Source organism: Lipophrys pholis (assembly GCF_963383615.2).
Source record: "Lipophrys pholis genome assembly, chromosome: 13".
Classification (NCBI taxonomy): domain Eukaryota; kingdom Metazoa; phylum Chordata; class Actinopteri; order Blenniiformes; family Blenniidae; genus Lipophrys; species Lipophrys pholis.
The window spans coordinates 13184210-13204845 of NC_137632.1; the positions used below are offsets into that span (position 1 = coordinate 13184210).

The window sequence follows — 20636 nt, forward strand, 5'->3', positions numbered from 1 at the left end:
GCCAGAGAGAGAGAAACCAACCAGATATGCTGTGAACGACCCAGCTGAATTTAATGAGCTAAGAATAACATCTTTACACCCAGACATCCAACACAGCGTCAGCTTTGTTTAAGCAAGACAAACACAATCAATCTGCTGCTCTTCACCCAGTCACAAACCCAAAACATTTCACAAGTTTCCACAGCAAACTAAATACTAGTGCCTGCACCAGAAATTCATTTGTGATACTCCTTAAGACAAACAAGAGTTTCTGGCATTTGATTACAGACAAGAATTTCTTTTTGGGTACAAATGCTTCCTCAAAGTAAAAAAAACAAAACAAAAACACAAATAATCAAAACCATTGTTCAGTTGAGAATGTTTTTGGAGTGAATCATGCTAAATGCCTCAATATGCTTTACTGTTAAAAAAAAAAAGCAAAATATGAGCACTTGTTATAACTGATCCTGGTATAAAACACGACCAAATTCTCCTCACTGTAACAAACAGACTCAAAATGGAATTCAGTCATTCTTCCTCCTGACTGTCACCTTACAGAGCAAAAGTTTGAAGACTACTAAAAAATATACTTTAGCAACTAACTGAAGTGTACCAACTTCAGTCCTGATCTGAAGACACTTGGTCACACACCATCACCCATTCCCTCATCCTATTTCCTCTCTGGGGGAAACAAAATGACACGAGGCACAGTAATAAAATAAATGTTAAATGCTGATCTTCTTTGTCAAGTCTTCACTGCGTTTCTTTGGCGTGCAACTGTTCCCTTGTAAAATATTTTAAAAAATGAGCTTTTCTTATCATTTGATATGTCCCGGTGGGAAATATCCAGCGTTGCCTGCACATGTCCAGTACAGTCTAGTTTTGGTTGTGAAGACTTGGCGTAGTGACAACATCTTTGACACAAAAGAGAAACTTATCAACACGGCACATCTTCAATCATCCAAGAATGTCACGCTTCCTTAAAAAAAACTTTCCAGCAGCAACAGTTCAGTTCTTCTATGTATAAAAATAAATTAAAACTCAGTGTATTCCTTTTAGCTAAAAAAAAAAAAAAAAAGGTTGCAGGTTAACTGCATACAGTTAACTGCATACTACATGGGTGTTGTAGTATGTCCGTGCATACGACGTCGCTCAGACAAAAGACCAGTGCTGGTATCTGTCTGACGGGTTGCAGAAGACCAGAGAGGGATGCTCATGACGAGCACTCAGGCACATATTCCATCCTGGTATGTAGAATAACTTGGTCTATAAGAGAAGAACAACATGGATTTTCCTTTTTAAAAAAGATTTGGAATTGAGAGGGAGCGTGCATGAAAAGCAAAAAGATCAAAACTCACATCTTTCAGTTCCCACTTTTGTTCTGTCCCCACAAATGTATTCCGGCTTTTAAACTGGCACTCCTCCAGCTTCACGGCCCCCTCCGTCCCGTGCAAACACAGCTCCTTCTGAATGTTATGCCTGATCTCATGATGTGTGGAGTATTCAAAATACTATGGCACAGGGAACAATGACAATCAGCAATGTGCTCAGAGTGGTTTCTTTTTCTCTTCTTCTTCATAATATGGATAGAAGGAACATTTTACCTGGTTTCCTCCGAGACCATGACACGGGTACATGATCAACTCTTTCCCACCCTCATTGTTCTCTCCTGCGTCCAGACATGAGTCTTTGCCCACATTTTTCACCTACAGAAAAAGAGAAGGGGAGAGGAAAAACAGCGAAAGGAAACAAAGTGAAAAACTAACATCCAGTGCAAGCTGTTCAAACAACTTTTAGCCTCTGGAGGGCTTTCAGCGGCGTTACAGTGGAACCGCTCAGTACCCTCTGGAGATCCTGAGTGGAAACCCGCAGTGGCTAGACAGGAGCTGCGAGGTTTGGAGGAGAGGAGAGGAGAGCTGGAGGTGGGTAGTGAGATCTTACCGACCCAAAGTGGAGTGGGTTGAGATCAGGCAGGAAGATTTCTGGATACACGTGCTTCAAATACCAGGAGAAGTTTTTGCACTGAAGCCTTGAACGGAGTGCCATGCGTTTGGAGGTATCTCCAAAAGACCTCTGTAGCAAGAGTGGGAGACAGGAAAGATTATACAGCGACGCTAACGGGGGGGGGGGGGGGTAACAAAGCAAGGATACTTGTCTTGACTTCTCATGTTTCGTTTTCACTCTTTATGGATGCAGTGAAACATCTGCCTCAAACAGTCCTGTACAGACTAAAACCCTAAGAATTCCCATGGGGCATATTTGCTTACAAATGTGAGTGTTGCTTATGTGTTAAATATGAGCTATTTGTTCAGCTTTACTGTGTTACAGATACATTCAGGCCACCTATTTTCGTGTTTTGAGTTTTTTTTTTATTGGTTGTAGGATTGTTAAGAAAAAAAAAAAGTGGAATATATGAGTGCGTCTGGCCATTTTTCAAAATACATGCATGAGTGTTATTAGACTGTGCCTCTCTGGTGAGCCTTGTCCGTGACTCGACCGTTATACTGCAGCAGTCCTGGAGGCCACCATAATGACTACTATATGGGCACAAATCTGCATGCAAAATCCTGACAGGATAGAAATACAAGGGCTGATTCAGAAATGTAATCTTGATGGAACCAATAGTGGCAATTCTTTTTTATAAAATTGTCAAATTGAAAATTGGAGACTTAAATTAAAAAAACAAAAAACAATGTTGCAGGTTACTATTAGAAGCAATTTGATGATTGGGCGTCTGATCATAAAGAAATAATAGAAAAGTGTTTTGCAAAGATTTAACTTAAAGTTAACGCTGAAGGGAAAAGTGAGTGAACAAATGGAAAATCATTTGAGGGTGATATACAAATATATATTTTAAAGGCAGGGTGGTCCATCCATTAGATGTTGAGATATTTAATCTTAAAATAAAGTAACCGACTAATGCACCTAAATACCATGCCTATTTAATATTTCAAATGTTACTTTGACTATGAGCTTCACATTACGTGTCCGTAACAAGTGACCATGTTCCGGTGATTCATGTGAAATCAAGCACCGGCAGACATTTGATCGTCGCTCCTTTTAACTAATGCTTAACGGCACAATTAAAAGGACTTGCAGGCGCCGCGTGCTCTGTGATAACGAGAGCCTTTTGCCATAATGATGAAGATGCTGCTCACACAAGCTCTCACTGATGGCCACTCCAGTAGATTCTGCAGCCTGTTGACGACAGCCTGCCTGTTTGAAGTCAGCAGGAGAGGGCTGTCTTGCTCTCGGAGGTAAGGCCCTGGGGGAGGTGTTTATTGCACCTTGGGGACCCCATGTTGGGAAAAGCTAGAAACTGTGTCATTTAAAAGAGCCTACTTCCTCCAGGCCCTGTTTTCTCTGTCAGTTAGCAGCTTTCATCTCCTAATAGAGGATCTATTTGTCCTCACTCAGAGGACTGCGACTCATTTTTTTGAAAAGTTCAACTTCAATTGTAAAATGCGCCGGTTTCTCCTGCCGACTGTGTTTCTATGCATTCCCCTGCAGACCTTGTAAAGCAAGTCATAATCACACTTAATGCTTGTATGCAATTCACGGACAGGAGCTGGATTTGCTCAAACTTGTCTTAAGGGGGTGGGGCTTAATGAGCCGCCATAAAAACAAAGCCGTGCAAGGTAGAAAGAAAAAGATAAAGCTGCAGCAGCATGCTACTGATTCATAAAAACATCGGAGATGTTCAAGTTTGCATGGAGTACATACATCTTTTGCAATCTGCGCAGCTTGCTGATTACGACGGTAGAAGATCTCCTTGTAGTCGTCCATCCAGACCTCAGCCAGGCGCACCTGGTTGCGAGCGATCACTTGGGTGCCCTTAGGAAATGTGTGGGGGCTTTTCGTCCGGAAAACATGACCGACGACAGAGCAAGGGATGATCTCCAACTGTCCACCACACTGCCACACCTACAGGCCGGAGGACAGCGGAAGCATAAGGAGATACCGTTAGAGACACATCCACAGCAGACCTAGAAATGAAATGACAGGTAGACAACATCTTACTCTAAAGGACATTTCAATATTTTCCCCTCCCCAGATTTCCATTTCTTCGTCATAGCTTCCAACATGATAGAAATATTCTTTTGAGATGGCAAAGAGACCACCAGCAAATGTCGGAGTCCTGTGGGGGGGAAAAAATAAATAAATCCCAGTGGTGGCTTTAAATATTCACACCAATAAATATACAATTATTAATACATTTTTCGCAACTCTTGCTTACTTGATAGGATAGGTTTCATCCTTTCTCCTCCGTTTCTCAAGGTCTGGCAGACTCTCCCAGCCAAAAGAAAGACCCCAGTCAAAGTTGCCCCGGTTGTGATTCTGGCCATATGGGGATGGCTTCATGAACTCAAAAGTATTGAGATCAATGGTGGTTATATCAGGACTCACGACTATCGTGTTGTTCTGGGCTATCCTCGCAAGCAAGGGCTCGAGCCAGCCGTTAAAACATTCACCTGTCGAACACATCAACAAAGGACGCTGCATCACTGCACATACAGTCTGTATCACTTGCGTAGTTGATACCTTATTTTAGAATCTAAGTCTGCTCTTAGACAAACATGAAAGGCACACATTGGGTAGGTGTGTCCAGTCGCTTTAATATTACGAGTGACGTCGGCAGTGTCGACTCACAGTGAGCATCCAGAAAGGTGAGGGTGTCGCCGGTGGCCACGGAGGCACCCAGCAGCCGAGCGGTGATGAGTCCTTTCCTCTCACGCTGGCGGACGACTCGCACAATGCTCAGCCGCCTCAAATACTCGTCCAGCTCATCCTTCAGCACATCTGAAAGTATCCGTTAGAAATGCAGTCCCAGTTAGAGATGAAAGCATCTGTTGAATGTGGTTAATAGTTAAGGGACAACATGATAAACAGAACATATTTAGAGCTCTCTGTCTGGAAGTCGTCTTAAAATCATTGAGGAAAAAAAATTAAATTCAAAACACAATATCTTCAGATCAGTTGACAGTCAGAAAATATGTTGGACACTTGTGGTCCGCCTTTAACAAATAACTGCATTCCCCCGAAACCTCGGTCCTCTCCTGCATTTTGTTCCTTTTTTTCACATCTGACCTATTTACAAGAGTTAACTCTGACTCACGTCGAAGCACAACTACGGCTAACTCTTCTCAGGAAAGTATTCACAAGCAGCCCCTTGCTTCCTGTCATAACCCACTTCATGGGCCGCAGAAGGAGTACAGAGCTTCTCTCCGTATGCTTCGTGGCACACAAAGAACTGCCCACCCATCACGCTGCATGAAATCAAACCCAGAAGTGAGAAGAGCAGAGCTGAAGGGCCCTATTGAGTTTTACCGTCCACGCTGGCGTCGTCCACCAAGATGATCTCCTTGAGGAGAATGGCAGGGGAGGTGTGGAGGACACTGTATACTGTCCTCAGCAGAGTGCTCCAAGCCTCATTGTGGAACACAATTATCACACTGGTGGTCGGCAAAGGGGGGCATCGCCTGTAAGTTTGCTCAATGCATCTGCATCACAGAGGGAGGGGGGAAAAAAAAAAAAAAAAAAAAAAAAAGAGAGCACAAAGATTTGACTATCCTGTATCGTTCCTGAGTGGCACAACAGTGTGGTTATTACATCTGCAAGGTCTCCCCTGTGGGGAGTCCGTTTCAGCAGTGACACTGCATGTGTGGCAGCCTTTGAAACACCTGCCATATTAGCGAAGGAGAGACTTTGTTATTCACCCAAATGAGATGGTCACTACATGGACAGGCTTTGTGTCTGTGTTGTGTCCTGACTCTTTACTTGGACACTCAGGTACTTGGATGAAGTGTAATTAGAGAAACAAAACTGTGTTCCTTCATGAAGTTGGCTCGGCATGCTGAAGCAATCATCTCTGCGGTTTCCAACATCCCCCCGGTTGCATAAAACAAATGTGAGGAATTATTTTTGGATTAAGGTTTAAGTTTTGCTTAACCCCCATTTATTTTACAGTGACATTGTCAGTAAAGTGTAACTTTATGCTGAATGTTGCTCTGATGCATGTATTTCTATAACAGATTAGGGCACGTACAGATCTGCATTTATATCCACCAGGTGGTGCAACTACATGCTTCTCTTCTCACCGCATCCATCCATCCATCCATTTCACAAAATGAACAATATTTCATCAGCTATGTGCTTTCATTGTGAGTGTACAGTTTAGTAAACAGGAAACACTTTGTATATCTTTATCAAAATCTTGACGTACTCTGGCGGTCTTGTATCTGCCCCCAGATCTCTGCTCAAAGAGATGCGGTCACTTGCATACAGGTTAAAGCAGTGTTTCTCTTCACCCCGCTCCTTCTCCTTCTGTTCTTCTGGGCTCAGCGAGTCTGTGTGGAAAGGTTTCCCGGCAGCTCCGGGAGCAAGATGGCTCTGGGGTGGCCGCTCAAGAGCCGGCCGGAGCTCAGCAGCGGTGTAGTGTCCCGGCAGGCAGGATGTGTCATCTGCTTTGTCCGGCTGACGTATGGGAGCTCTGATCTGCAACTTTGGCATCGCATCCCTGAAGTTATTGACAGCTCCGATGACCATACCCAGCATGGCATCCCGCTTCACAGCCATCTCTTTCAGCCAGGGGTCCTCCTGTTGGGTCTGACTTCCCACTTCCCATTGTATGAAGAACAAGAAGGTGACAAAGATGAGGACCACTATGACCAGATTCAGTGGGTGCAGCCGCCTTCGGAGCAACCGGCGAAGCGCTGTCATTCTTCTTGAGAGGAAGGCAGGCTGACTCTGGACTGAGATTCAGCTGTAATAATTGAATAGATTCAACAGTTAAACGAGGGAAACCCAACATTTTGACACCTTCCTAAATGGAGTCATTCTTTCACCTGAATAATGTTTTGCCTGAGACAGTATATGTCAAGATTGTGACATGGGTCTCCAATAATAATATCAAATATTCTCTATTTGTCACTGTTTATAAGTGACAAACATAACTAAGGCCATACAGTTTAACTATGCATCAATAATACATTGAAAATTACAAGGTCATATACAATATAACAGCACTGTGTTACACTATAAACATAATGTCCTTTGGTTGCTTTTATAAATTTGTAGGACCTAAAACAGGAATGTCGTTGTTATTACTACAAAACTCCAAAGACTTCTGCTGTGATTTACAAATCTCGTATTCAAAACGAGCTCATTAAATGTTCCCACAGCTCTGATTCCTTCAAAGAACACGTACCACGCGTCGCCGCACTGCAGGTAAAGTCCTTTAAATTGCGCTCGATACCTCAGGAGCAGACATCCTGCTTGAGCCGGGAACCGTCACAGGTCATGTCTTTAGAGACCAGAGAAAGTTTTGGTGGGAGAGACACACAAAGATTTGCTGTGACTTCCGTCTCGTTGGATCCAGGTGTGCGGAGCTCCTCAGGTAGACGGCGATGACGCGCCGGCGCGCTTGCGCAGAGCGGAGTTTTGTGCGCGTCAGAATAAAACATCCACAAGCAAAACGGGAACCTGGAAGAAACGGTAGATAAAGCTGTCAAAACTCGGTTTGAAACACTACATTTTAGTTCAACTCTAACTCTTTAGACGCGAGCGTTCAGGCGCACCGCGCTCATCTGGAGGAAGATTTGAGACTGAGTTGCTCCGGAGTCGCTCACATTCAGTATTGGTGTCATTAATAGGATTTGTTCAACTGGTCATTCATGGGGCAGTTGCCGGGTTACAAATGAAAGAGGAACTCGATCCACACCACTGCCTCCTACCAGGTTCCCTGAGAAACTCATCTCACACGGAGCCGATTCAATCCAGAAACTCAGAAGAAACTAAATAAACGCGCGCCTGGTCCTGACGGCAATTTTGGAAAAGTTACGCGTCCGTTCAGCGTGGGAGTGAATAATTAACCAGATCGCTCATTTCTACTGATAAACAACAACAAAAGTAGTTAAAAAAAAGAAAGAAAAAAAAAAAGCTGGCACTCACCGCGGCGGTGTGCATTTTATCAAGTCCTTGAAGCGTCCAGGGTTTCCCCACAAGCGGATGGAGTTGATAAAGAGTTGGATGCTTGTGGGAGCGGAGCCGCGGGGAGCCTGCTCTCTCTGCTGCCCGGTTTGAAGTCTCTCCGCCTTTGACTCGCACAGTGACATCCATCTGTAGCGACTGTGTTCCCCACCGCTTCCTATCCACGGCAGGCGTCCACTTTATTGTGTCCGTCAAAATGCTTGGTGTGTGTCCCACATTTGATTCCAGTCACGCTTGGAACTGTTTTGTCTGTGTGGACACTGATGATGTGAAGCGTCTGCAGACACGGTGTGATCGTCCTCGATCGCGGCTGCATGGGCTTCTTCACACATCACATAAACTTTGAGGAGAAAACAAACGCCGACGTCCTTTGAAATACGTTTATTCTTTTTGTTTTTTATTTAGAAAAAAAAAAGACAACCATAGTTTTAGTTAAAACATATGAAAACATAAACCATTAGAATTTTCTGAAGAAAGTATTAACAACCCAATCAGTTTGGGACTTGGAAAAAAGTAAGTGAAAAAATAGACTTGATTTAGAAATGATATATAAATAAAGCCTAAATTCTCACTTTCTGAACTATTAGCTTCTTTTCGTGGTTTTCCCCCCCAAAATTTTTCTAGTTGTGATACAAATGTATTTGCACTTTTTGAATAGCCAGCAAACATTTTTTAATAATATACTCACTTTTCAACAGTGTGAAAAGTCCCAAAGCTCTTTACATCACTATTTACATTCACATGTTCACACACCAATGGAGGCTGCTGCCAGGCAAGGTGCTGTCAAACCATTGGAAGCCATGCTGTCCTGGTTTATATCTGACTGTATAATCTGAACCAGTAAATGAATGAATGAAAGTTCAAAGTTTGCCTACACACGCACGCACACACGCACGCACACACACACGCACGCACGCATGCACGCACACACACACACACACACACAAACACACACCACTAAGATCTCAGTGCAGCGCGAGCTTTGTCCAGGATGTCTTTTCTCATCCGTGGATAATCTGGGCGAGCAGCCAGGACCTATGGACAGAGATGAAGGTGGTTCACGGGATACCAAAACAAAACCCCTAAAAAGAAATTAAAATGTGAATATCCACAAGAGCCATACCTTATGACACACGTCTATGGCATCGACGTGCCTCTTTGCTTTAAGGTAGTTGAAAGCAAGCTTGTATCCTGAAATGAAAACAGATGTCTGAAATGTATTACTCGTAATGGTCTTTGTTTTATTTAAAAGAACTGGACGACATGAGTTGAGTGGCCATACCAATGGTTGGGTTTGTGCGATTTCCAAATTTCCAAGCCATCTCATAGCTCAAAGCAGCATCACGGAACGCCTGCTCTTTTTCCATTATGTAGCCACGATATTCATAAGCTTTACAGCAAGACTGAGAAAAAGTGTTATTACAAATATATTGATGTTAGTTTCTGCACTGAAAAGTGTCACATATTATCAACCCCCCCCCCTCCCAAAAAAAAAAACATACACAGAAATGGGAGTTCCTGTTAGATTTAATCAGTGACTTATTGTTTTTTTCCTGGCTGACCTTGTTATGATTGAGGCATCGCTGCAACAGGTCTCCAGCCATGTCGAATTTCCCTGAATGGATGTAGATGTCTGCCAGGAGCAGCCAGCTCTTCTCAAACTCGTCCGCGTCAATAATGCTCCAGTTCATCTTCGCTATGCGTTTGAGCTGGTTCCTGGCTTGGGGGGTCAGTTTCAGCATCATGTAGGCTGTGGCCATGGCTAACAGCGCCGGCACGTGGTCCTTCTGAAATCAGAGATAAAAGGAATCTGCTGCAGCCATCATACTTGTCTAAACCAGAACCATACAATTACCTCAGTGCATTGTAATTTTACACCTGGGTTTATAAATGGTGCATATGGCCCATCAAAGCTCAGACACTAATGTGCAGTTTCAAGTCAAATGGTTTGTGTGACACACACAGAGAGAGAGAGAGAGAGAGAGAGAGAGAGAGAGAGAGAGAGAGAGAGAGAGAGACTAAAATAATGCACGGCTCCTAGATTTGGTTCGTTTACACAGGGGAGTGATGTAACTCATGGGCACCATCTGGAGTTTACCTACCTCATTGTTTGCAATCTCTGTGAAAACACCCAGGGCTTTCTCTACGCTGGCCTTCTGTTTGGTCGCGAGCAAGCAGTAGTTCTCCAGGATGCGGAGCTGAACGTGTCCGCCTGGTGTCTTAACTCTCTCAGCAGGTTCTCAGCCGTACCCACAGCACGCTGCTCTGACTCCTGCCTCTTCGTGGAGTTCCTGGAGAGAAAAGAGGAGGCGTGTGTGCGTGAGAAGCTTAAAACATGCCCCGTTGGAGTTGGATATTGTGGTCAATTCTGCAGAAGCTCACTCACCCAACTTCACCATCTAAATTCTCAAATACTTCACCTCCCATGATGTCATTGTCTGGGTTGAGGGAGATTTCGATCATGTTATACACGGCGTTTTGACCCCAATTGTTGTCTTTCCGTGCCTTATTAAAGTGCTGAAGAGCTTCATTTGGGTCTCCTGTGTACCTGATTAGAAAACTAAAATTAGTACACATGCTTTTTACAGGTACTGTATGGAATCTTTTCAAAAACTTCCAGGACTCTGACGTTGGTAGAATATAATGACAAGCCCCAATCTTTCGAGTCGTGTGACATTGCTTTTTTATCATAGGAAAGGTTCATATGTTTCTCTAGCATTCAGTCAGTACTGAGCAGTCCAAGAAGAAAGAACAAAGAAAAGAAGTGAACTGTGGGCAGACTGGATGCAACAGTGATTCACTACTGCCACCCAATGCACAAAAGTGGCTTTGCTGACATTTTAACAGATTGCACCTTTAAACACCTTCAATTAGCTTCAAAGGTCACGCGTGTAACTCACCACAGGTAAAGTCCTTTACAGTAGTGAAATCCAGGGTCCAGTTTGCTTCTGGAGGAATGTTTTTCTGCCATATCAAGGAATCTGGGGATTTCTTCCAACTTCCCTGCTCTTCTCAACAAGTCAATAAGACGTGACAGAGTTGGGTAGTTGTCTGAAAACAATAAGGGTCAATTTTAGAATTTTCCATTCCATGAATAAAATTCATTTGGCTCTACATTAGATAATATATTGGCGACCTTGAAATTACTTCTCTACATTTCGCCAGTCCTAGTCATTGTTTAATAAAAGTTGCTGTACCTGGTTTGCGCTCCAAGAGTTGTTCAAAATGGAAAACTGCCTGTTCGTAGTCCTGCTTCCTGAACATGATGTCTGCCATCATCTAAGACAAGAAATGTGTCAAATAAATGAGTTTGATGTATTAGTTCATTAAGTTCTAGTCAAAATTGGGTTGGCGGAAGGAACAAACCAGAGTAGCATCTTCATTGAACTGGTCAGTCTTTAAAATGACGCTGCACTGGTCCTGGCATGCCTCCACCTCATCCAGTGTAAGATACAGCCGTGCCAACTCCAGCATCACCTCCAAAACAATAATGTAACACAGATAATTAAGGACTTATGTTTGAACTGGGCAATCCACAACTAAGATCGCAAAATGTTCAGAACACAGGGGTGAGATTCAAAGCGATACGAGTGCTTGTTTAACCACAGCTGCAGTAAATACACAGAAGGTTTTTGATTCGGCTGCACTGACCTTGCGATCTGTCTCACAATACACAAGAGCTTCTTTGTAGAATTTGACTGCTCTCTCATAGCCCCTCTGACTTGTGTAGTGTTTGGCGATCTCGGCACAGATCTCAGCAGCAAGTTGCTTCTGTATGGGGACGGCGTCGGGCTGCTCCAACTGCACCCGCTTCAGCACCTTCGCCTGCACATCTCGAGCCTAGGAACGGAAAATACACATCGACCAGCCATAAGATTCTGACCACTGACAGGACCAGCAGATTATCCCGTCATTTAATTAGGATGGCACATGTTATGAATGGGACATATTAAGGAGAAAGTGAATGTTGGAAACAGGATAAAATTAAGGATTTGAGTGAGTTTGACGAGGGGTGAATCTTGTGGGGTTCTTACACTCGGCAGTGGTCATTTTCTATCTATTTCTGTTTGAATTGGTAAATGGTAGAGGATAAAATGGCATCAGGGTCGTGGGCAGTTAGAGCTCTTAGATGCATGTAAGACCCACGGAGGAACCGCTCCACAGCTCACAGGACTTCAATGTATCTGCTGCTCACAATTTGGCAAAACGTCAGAGATCCAGAGCAGTCCGTGCTGGGAAGATCAGGGCTGTTTTGTCAGCCAAAGGGAATATGACACATATACCAGTATGCCCGTTTCCTTTCAGTAAAATCACAACATTTCAGAGAACCAAATAACTGAAACTGCTTACTCTTTGTAGGGAAAGAGATGCAGCCTCATTTTTGCCCACTTTATTTTGGATCTTTGACAAAAGCAGGAGATAACGGCAGTCATCAGAGAGCACAGAAAGCTCATTCACTGAGTGGAAAAACAAAACAAAAACGTTGGTTAGAATCATCGCAGCACAATAAACATGCAAAAAAAAAAATGCTTTTTTAAACATTGTTCACATTTTTAATCAGTCAGATTTTCATATCAAATCAAAACTGGTAGCGTAGCGTCTTATAATCACTGCAACATGATGAGATACAGACACATCTGAAGTACCTGGTTCGTGGGCAAGAGCATCAAGCAAAACTCTCTCACAGTGCTCGTGCTGCTTCATCTTCATCAGGAGCTCGGCCAGGTCATAGCGCAGGAAATTCTGCTGCTCCGTCTTCAGAGCCGCTTCATAGTAATTAATCGCCTGTGCAACAACAGACTGGGGTCACAACCACTCTGCCCGCACCTAACCCGTGTTTCATCTTTAAACGAGTGCACAAACAAACCTTGATGTAATTATGAGTCTTGACCAGGGCTTTTCCAATCTTGCTGGCTAAAGCGCCTTCTCTGGGGTTTTTCTTCAGAGCTTGCTCATACACCTCGATGGCTTTCTCAGGCTGAAGATAAACACAAGCAATGAGGTCACAACTCTTTGTAAATATTATGACCAGTTGTGAACATGTTTTAAACAATTTAAAGCTACTAAGAGCTTTAATGTAGATAAAAAAAAAAGTTCAATAGTCAGATCTGGAGGTTCTATTTTTGGTCTTGAATCGCGTCATTCTACAAATCATCACAACTAAGGTATGTGTCAACATGCCTCATCCTCAGGAAACTCAGGAAGCGTGTGCCGGTGACAGTACAAGGTTTCATTCCATTTTATGAGAACGTTCTCCATGTTTCCATTGCTAAGTTATAAAAAAAACTCTGTAAATTAGCTTTTCTTTTAACTTGATTTTTGTTAGTAAAGAAATACTATTTGTCATTACAAATGACGGAAGCACTTTATTCAGGCTACAGCTGCTCATCTTATACGGTGGTCGATCGACATTTCTCCTCCCGGCAGAGGGACGAGACGACGTATCATCAATGCCTGTGTTCCCAACAAGCCAAGTGAAGTGCAAAATAAAATGGGTCATCTCTAAATACAAGCTACTAAATGTTTGATCTAAATCCATTTTCACTCTACGAGAAGGGCAAAACACATTTGCTTTGCTAATTTCCAGTAAGAGTGCCGAGTATTAACACCCACTCTCTCTCTGATTTTTCACATCTGCTTATAAGAACTTGTACTGTGTAGCTGCAGGACATCGCAGCTTTTAAACAGAGCCACATCGAAAAACATTTCATCTTGCGGTTAGAAAGTCTTAGGTTAGGGTTACAAGAAACATATCCAGTGGCTCCTTTCAGATCCGATTCACGATAAGTCAATGGACAAACAGTTTTAATGCATAGAATTGTGAGAAACATGCAATAAGTGAGTCCGTCTTACATTCAGTTTTTACTCTTTATTGAAACATCTGCCTCACATACTTAACAGAATAAAACCCAGAAAATTCCCTGTTGGACATATTTGCATAGAAATGTGTTGCTTATATGTTAAACTTGTGCTGTTTTCCCCACTTTTACATACAATCAATGTAATTATATAAATATACTCAGGACACCTGCTTTGTTTATTTCACCGCTGTGAAATGACAAATACAAATGTGCGACACGCGGGTGAATCTTGCCTGTGACTAATTATGTTGCAAAATTCCTGGGGCCACTTTAAAAAAAACGTTTTGTTATTATTAACAGTCTGAGATTTATGGTTACGAGAACGACACATGCCATATCAGTTAAACAGGGTAGAAATGAAAGGGTTGGTTTATTTTTCACTTTTCCTAAGCTTATTTTGACAAAAATAAATAAATAAATGAATAAAAGAATTTTAAAAGTACCCTTACTTCTTGGATTTTCATGTAGGCATCACCGAGGAGCAGATATGTGTGAGGGCTGGGCAGCTTCTCCACCATTTCTCTAAAGAAAAGACAGAGGGCTCATTTCACATATGGTTTACTTCAATGTAGAGACATATGGTATGTCTCCGCTAAGTAAGTAGTAACATCAGACACATTTGCCTTAACCATGTGGTCTCCAAAACTCTCCAATAGATTTAACTGCATGACTTGTGGCTGCACAAGGACGGAAGATTCCAGGGTTATGTGTTGCATTAACATTTAGCCATTTCTATCCTGATAAAAACAATGAAATTCAGACAGAATATGTTTGTACTGTACGACAGGCTGTTGGGAAAGACAGATCAAACTGCTCACCTATAACAGCTTGCAAACAGGCGTTTTTCTTTCCTGTGATTCAGATATATGTCGGCCATTTTCTCCTTGGCTTGGATATAGTAGGGCTGCTCGGGGGTAATGTTTCGGAGCATACTCAGCGCCAGCTCGGTGTCGCCACGCAGCAGAGCCAGATCTGCATTGGCGATAGTGACGCGCAGCTCCTCGGGTGTTCCTGAGAACTCGTTTATGGCGTCTTGCATCACCTTTGCTGCCTCGTGCTGAAACATCAAACATGTTCATGAAGATCACTGTGCTTATTCCTCCAAAGCCAGACACATGTGAAAGCCTGAAAAGCCTTTTGAGTTCTTACCTGTTCTCCATTAAGCCAGAGAGCCTCAGCTAACTCAAGAAAGACCGACACGCAGTCAGCAGAGCTCACGTCAGACCTCTTGTTTTTGGACTTGGATGAGGATCCGGCTCTGCGAACACCTGGGAGACTCATAGCCATCTGCAAAGTCTGTATTGCCTCTGTAAGCTCACCTGTTTTCTTTTTCGCCTGAGCGTTTATCAGGTGGTACACTGGATGCTCCCGAATCTGGAACCAACAACAAAATAGGAACCATTCTTAATAGCAAAGAAATCCTAGCCTCAATTAGTGTCCCTGCTTTTATGCTTATGTGGAATGAATTTAGTAAATGAAACTCAAATTGTTTACTATATATATGTTCATACTAAGGTGCTCAATCTTGCAGAAACAGTTAATAGTGAGTCCTACAGTGTGGTGAATAAGAACCGAAAAACAAATGGTTAAATCAGCAACCCATAATACTTCGACGGTGGGCTTACCGCAAAGTTATGACTGAGGCAGAGTTCAAGAGACTGTGAGCACAAGGTCACGTTACCCTGCAGCAGATGGATCTGTGCCATGAGCAGATGAGCATCTGCATGAGAAGGACACTGGTCCAGGCAATGGTTTAGACTGCTCTGAGCAGCATCAATGTCACCTGAATCAAAACACATGCAATCACATTTAACACACTATTCTTCAAAATAAGCCAACCTCATTTCTAATAGCAGCACTCACCAGACTGATATCTGACTCTGGCCAGGAGGAAGACTCCCTGTAGCAGACCTGGTACAATCTTCACCACGGTATCCAACAAGGTGGCACAGTGCTGGAGCTGAGGGGCGGGAGGCTGACCTTCGGCAGGAGGCTGAATCGTGAAGAGGAAAAGTGGTTGTGTTTAGTGTTTTCTAGAATAACTCTCATTATCAGATGTTGAGAATACATCCTGACATCTTCTATCTTTATTTAGCTTTCAGGTTGCTGTAACTTGGAGCCGGCTATGTATGCTGACAGGTTGTTAGTCCATCATCACAGGGAAAACCAAAAGAGACAAACAACCACCTGCATTCACACCTATGAGTACACCTCACTCATAAGGTTTAACAAGATGTTGAATTTCCTTCAACATCTGATGGACCAGCACAATGACACTAATGATTCTTGCATTCGTACCTTAGCGGGACACAAGGCAAGATACTCTTTGACAATCTCCAGAAGAAAGTCAGGGTTCAGCTTCTCCAGATACTCCACTCCAAGGGGAAGGCCCTGCAGTGACGAGAAATGAGTGTCCACTGCGTCGTTCAGCAGATTCGTCACTTCTTCTTGGGGCCGGTGCTTTTTCAGAGCCAGCACAGCACGTAGGTACAGTAATTCCTGTTGAAGCAGGGAGCAGAAGTGAAAATGCCAATCACTACCAGAAGGCTGAGATAAAAACTAATTGAATAAGATTGTTGAGTGAATGTAGAAGAGAAGAAAACTCTAAGGCACCACCATTAAATAGAGTCACCGCTGAAGACCGACTGGAACAGTTGCTGCTTATCCAGCCTGAGCTCTCGTCTAATGCTTCACAAACAGCTCTAAATTACAAAAAGCTTCTCCCACTAGCATGCTCCTCTATAAAAACCTTACCCCCGATTTTCCAATGGACTGTTGTATCTCTGTGAGAAACTCCAACTGTTGTTCTGCATCTTCAAGATGTCCCTCTAGCAGCTGGCAGCGAATCATTCCTGGGTTTAAAAAACAACAAAAAAAACAATATATATATTGCAGAAGATTTATTTTTCAAACTCCACACATAAACTTAAAGTATAATTTAAAAAAAACAAAAAACATGTCACCTGTCAAAGCTGAAACACTTGTCTTTTCTTTGTTGGAGATGGCAGTCTTGTACCACTTCATAGCTTCCTTGATCCTCCCCTGAAGCACCATCTGGTAGCCCAACTCTGTGGCTAAATCAGAGTCCCATGATGCCAGGGAAAAAGCTCGGTCCACCATTCTGGATGTCTGTTCAATCACTTTTTCATTTCGTCCGCACTGTAAAGAGGCAGGACATGCTGTATTCCTGTGCCAGTCAAGAATTTATAGAGGACCACTTCTGTGGCAAATTTCGAAAGGAAACTGAGAATTGTCGTACAACACGGGTGAAGGCCAAAGACATCCTGTAGAGAAGATCTGGGTTGTGCGGCTCTTCAATCTCCAAGCTGCTGATGAGGCTGGAAAGCTGCTTCACACACTAACAAGTGACAAGGGAATATCAAAATAGATAATGTAAAGCGTTGCCACATTTCCCCACACCTCCATCCTGAATTAGCTGGATTCTGATTGATGCCGATTTGTCTTCAGTGAACTTTACCTCGGTGATATTCCCATCCCTGCATATAGAATGTATTGCCAGCATCTGTAGTGCCTCAAGGTTATTTTTATCTTTCTGTAAAAGCCTGAAACATGACACACAAGATGCTGTGAACAAAGTCAATCTCCCACAGTTAATACGCTTGAATGTCTTTTATTGATAGGAATATAAACTCTGATACTTCTGCAGCAGCGTGTTGAGCTTCCAGACAAATTACATCAAAAGTGAAAGGCATTGAGAGGGATACAGGTCGCACCCCTCTCAATCCTCAACATCACAGTGACGGGAACCACAGCGGATCTGAACGTGGCGCAAATGTGAGGAATCAGGCCTTCCTGCAACTGCACCTCCTTGGGATTGTATGTGATTCCAGCACTTTGGCTCAAAGGCCTTTTTATGCTGTCTGGTACTGGCTCAGATCCAGAGTGGCGAGCACAAACAATGGCTTAGTCAGTATGCACTGGTTCGAGGCATCACGTTGGTGTTTCATTTGCACTTGAATGCTGGGTTGTTTGTAAAGGCAGACTGTGTTTCTTTTTTTTTCTTTTTTTTTTTCCCTTTGCTTATATGCCTGGTGGTGATTATAAATGTTTCTGCACTTTCTGACCTCTTCAGAGACATTGTTACCGTTCCTTAAAATTCCGAGTCAGGGGAACTGAGCTCAAAATCTGCTAAATATGCAAAAAAAAAGAAAGAAAAAAAAGAAAAAGTACAAATGTGTGTATGACTAAGGAAAAGTCAGACACAAATGAGAGGTTACCTGTATGCTGCATCTGTGGTTTGATCCCAGTCTTGAAGACTCAGTAACAGTTTCATTTTCTTGATGAGAGCGGGTAAAAAAGTGGGGAAACTCACAATGGCTTGATTAACCATCTCTAATGCTCCAGAGTAGTTTTGACGATATTCATAGTATTGTGCCTGGAATAGATGAAATAACACTGAAATTGCGTGACATGCAAAGCCATAACAAATATATAAAAGCCTTTTACTATCATAGTGACTAAACATCATAATGTTTTAAGGCAGTATATCTAGCATAGACATGAATGGAAGCAGTATTTACATTACTACTGCGACAGAAATGATGTGCAGTGGGAAAAAAAAAAAACATCTTTAAAAGAAAATTCTAACTAAACCGAAGTTAAATTAGAAGGTTAAGGATGTGCTCCAAACATGAAAATGATGGAATCATAACATTTGCAGCTGTGCCTGATGCAGGCTATTTAGTATAGATCCGCATTTCCCATGTTACCTTTCCCATCAGGGCAAACACATCCGCGCGTTCCTTCAGTGCCTCATCAAAGTATTTTCCAGCCTTTCTGGCATAGGCCTCTTTTCCAGATGTCACATCTATCCAGCCTTTAAGGACGATCCCCTGAAAATAATCTCATTTACCCAAAACCTTTTGTAAACTCATCCATGCATTTTGCAATGATGTGATTCAAATATGAACCTTACCTCTCGAGAGCCATTAGAGAGTTTGATCATTCTGTCGATGTACTCTCTTGCCTTATCGTTTCGACCGATTAGCCAGAGAAATGTGCCAGCATAGTACAAACTTTTTGGCGGCGCACTTTTGCGATCCTCTTTGACCTTGGCATCAAGTCCCTGGATAACGTCTCTGTCTGTGGGCGCAAATGGCAAGGAGGACATTATCAGCAAGTGCCAGTGGAAAATGCTTTGGCAAATACGACATAACGTATGGTTTTATTTTGTGATATTTCAGTGAAAAACAACCTAAAGAAAATACCAAAGTAGTTAACAAGCTACGTAGTTACAAACAACTCCAAATAAAATGGAGAAATTAATTCTGGAATTCCAGTGAAAATAGGAAAAATGACCTCTGCTATATTTCTAACTGATGAAACTAGAAAAGAATGATTGAGAATGGCCACCCAGTGCACAAAAAGTACCACTAATTGTTGTATCTTTAAAGGATAAACAAAAGCACTAGAGTGGATTACCTGGGTGTGTCTTTTTTTTCTCTGCATAGACAAGAGCCATTAAAGTGCAGAGAGACACATCTGGATGATCTCTGATGGTATCCAACTCCATCATCGCTTCATGAATTTGATCTGTGGTTAAAAAAATAAAAAATAAAATAACTAAAGTGAAGTAATGACAGATGGCATAACAACACAGGTCAAGTTTCAAATATATTTTTCTTGATTACATTTGTGGTTGTATTAGTTACTGTGATGTGTGTAAATGAATAAAAATGGAAACATTAAAATTAAAACGAAAAGAAATATATAGCAACATCTCACACAACCTGCGGTGAAATACGAATGAAAAACTTACTAGGATATATTTATAAACACTGGGATAGTGGTAGCATTTAAATAGTTGTTTAGAGACTGAAAACAACTGATTTGATATTCATGACACAAAATCATTTACTGTCCAGCAGTGGAAAGCGTACCTTGCATGAGGTTACCATATGCGTGGAAAAAGCTGTAGACGGGATCACTGCTGTATGTTTTCTGAGCAGCTACTGCAGCATTAACTGCGTGGTTATAATGCTTTTCGTAGCAATAGTTCCTGATCAAAGCCTGGGGAAGACATTGAGGAGACACACATTGAAACAACAATGTCGCCTCAGCCAGCATATTAATAACACCGCAAAACAACTAATCCACTCGGTCATTTCACGACAGTAACTCATGATGTTACTTTAAAGTTTTGTTTTGTTGATTTTTTTTTTTAAATTATTATTACTGTTCGCAGCTTTCGCAGCATCGCCTTTGCGAAAGTGGCCGCTTACCAGGGTTGTGTCTTCGTCCCCCATGTTCGATAATACACTCTTCTGCGACGCCAGCTAACTGTCACTAATATAGAATTCTAGTCAAAAGCACGTTTTTACTCTGTAATCGAGAATAAAGATGATATAATTGTAGTTTTTGTTGTCACGTCGCCATCTTGCACCAAGTCCTTAGGTGTATACGAGCGTTGCTCCGTAACTTAGGAACAGATGCTGGGCACATTTTTTTCTGCGCATTGACTCCCAGGTACCACTTCTTCCCCGGCTTCATGTAATTCTAATCTCTCCACACATACATTTTTGGTCAAAATTTAAATATTATCCACGAAAATGTTTAAAATGTTGAAAACATGCTTGGTGAAGCGCGCTGAACGACGAATTTGCAGAGCAGCACAGTGGTTCCAGTGAGACGAGAAGCCTGAGAAACACTGCGCAGGAAAGAAATGACACTCTCTTGCGCCCAGGTTTCATGTTTGAGTTGAGCTACTTTCGTCTCTGCTCCAGTAGGGGGCGCAACCGTCCTGTTTAAAAAAATAAATTGCAATTCAACATGCCGGTGTTGTGCCAA

General features: G+C 42.5%; 2 protein-coding genes across 3 annotated transcripts; both read right to left on the minus strand.

The window, feature by feature from the left end:
• Positions 1 to 27: 27 nt before the first annotated feature.
• On the minus strand, positions 28 to 8157 carry galnt3 (UDP-N-acetyl-alpha-D-galactosamine:polypeptide N-acetylgalactosaminyltransferase 3 (GalNAc-T3)). 2 transcript variants are annotated; one of them, XM_080478676.1, is made up of 12 exons: positions 7930 to 8157; positions 7187 to 7461; positions 6203 to 6742; positions 5308 to 5480; positions 4630 to 4779; positions 4217 to 4451; positions 4000 to 4117; positions 3703 to 3903; positions 1921 to 2052; positions 1584 to 1685; positions 1338 to 1490; positions 28 to 1245 (listed from the first exon to the last, which is right to left on the minus strand). In XM_080478676.1, exons 3-12 carry the CDS (start codon positions 6697 to 6699, stop codon positions 1132 to 1134), a joined length of 1875 nt encoding a protein of 624 aa, XP_080334802.1. In that variant the 5' UTR covers positions 6700 to 6742; positions 7187 to 7461; positions 7930 to 8157; the 3' UTR covers positions 28 to 1131. The 2 variants fall into 2 exon arrangements, with proteins under 2 accessions (XP_080334802.1, XP_080334803.1); XM_080478677.1 differs by lacking the exon at positions 7930 to 8157 and having other exon boundaries at positions 7235 to 7362.
• Positions 8158 to 8340: 183 nt separating this feature from the next.
• On the minus strand, positions 8341 to 20276 carry ttc21b (tetratricopeptide repeat domain 21B). Its single transcript, XM_080477806.1, is given in 30 exon segments — positions 8341 to 9003; positions 9092 to 9159; positions 9251 to 9371; positions 9531 to 9755; positions 10071 to 10192; positions 10195 to 10259; positions 10355 to 10516; positions 10869 to 11019; positions 11166 to 11247; positions 11335 to 11445; positions 11620 to 11808; positions 12319 to 12425; positions 12615 to 12753; positions 12836 to 12946; positions 14279 to 14351; positions 14648 to 14886; positions 14979 to 15203; positions 15455 to 15612; positions 15693 to 15822; positions 16128 to 16328; positions 16584 to 16681; positions 16793 to 16988; positions 17089 to 17187; positions 17308 to 17392; positions 18068 to 18225; positions 18560 to 18682; positions 18766 to 18932; positions 19272 to 19382; positions 19730 to 19859; positions 20072 to 20276. Coding segments are annotated over 30 exon segments (3948 nt in total). The 5' UTR covers positions 20096 to 20276; the 3' UTR covers positions 8341 to 8925.
• Between the last annotated feature and the right edge of the window lie 360 nt (positions 20277 to 20636).

What these genes read in the sequence shown, in the direction of transcription:
- galnt3 (XM_080478676.1), bottom strand. Translation starts at nt 6,699, where the DNA reads ATGACAGCGCTTCGCCGGTTGCTCCGAAGGCGGCTGCACCCACTGAAT. An exon ending in CACCTTTCTGGATGCTCACT is followed by an intron (nt 4,452 to 4,629) that starts GTGAGTCGACAC and finishes TGTGTTCGACAG; the next exon opens with GTGAATGTTTTAACGGCTGG. An exon ending in ATGGTCTCGGAGGAAACCAG is followed by an intron (nt 1,491 to 1,583) that starts GTAAAATGTTCC and finishes CCTGTGCCATAG; the next exon opens with TATTTTGAATACTCCACACA.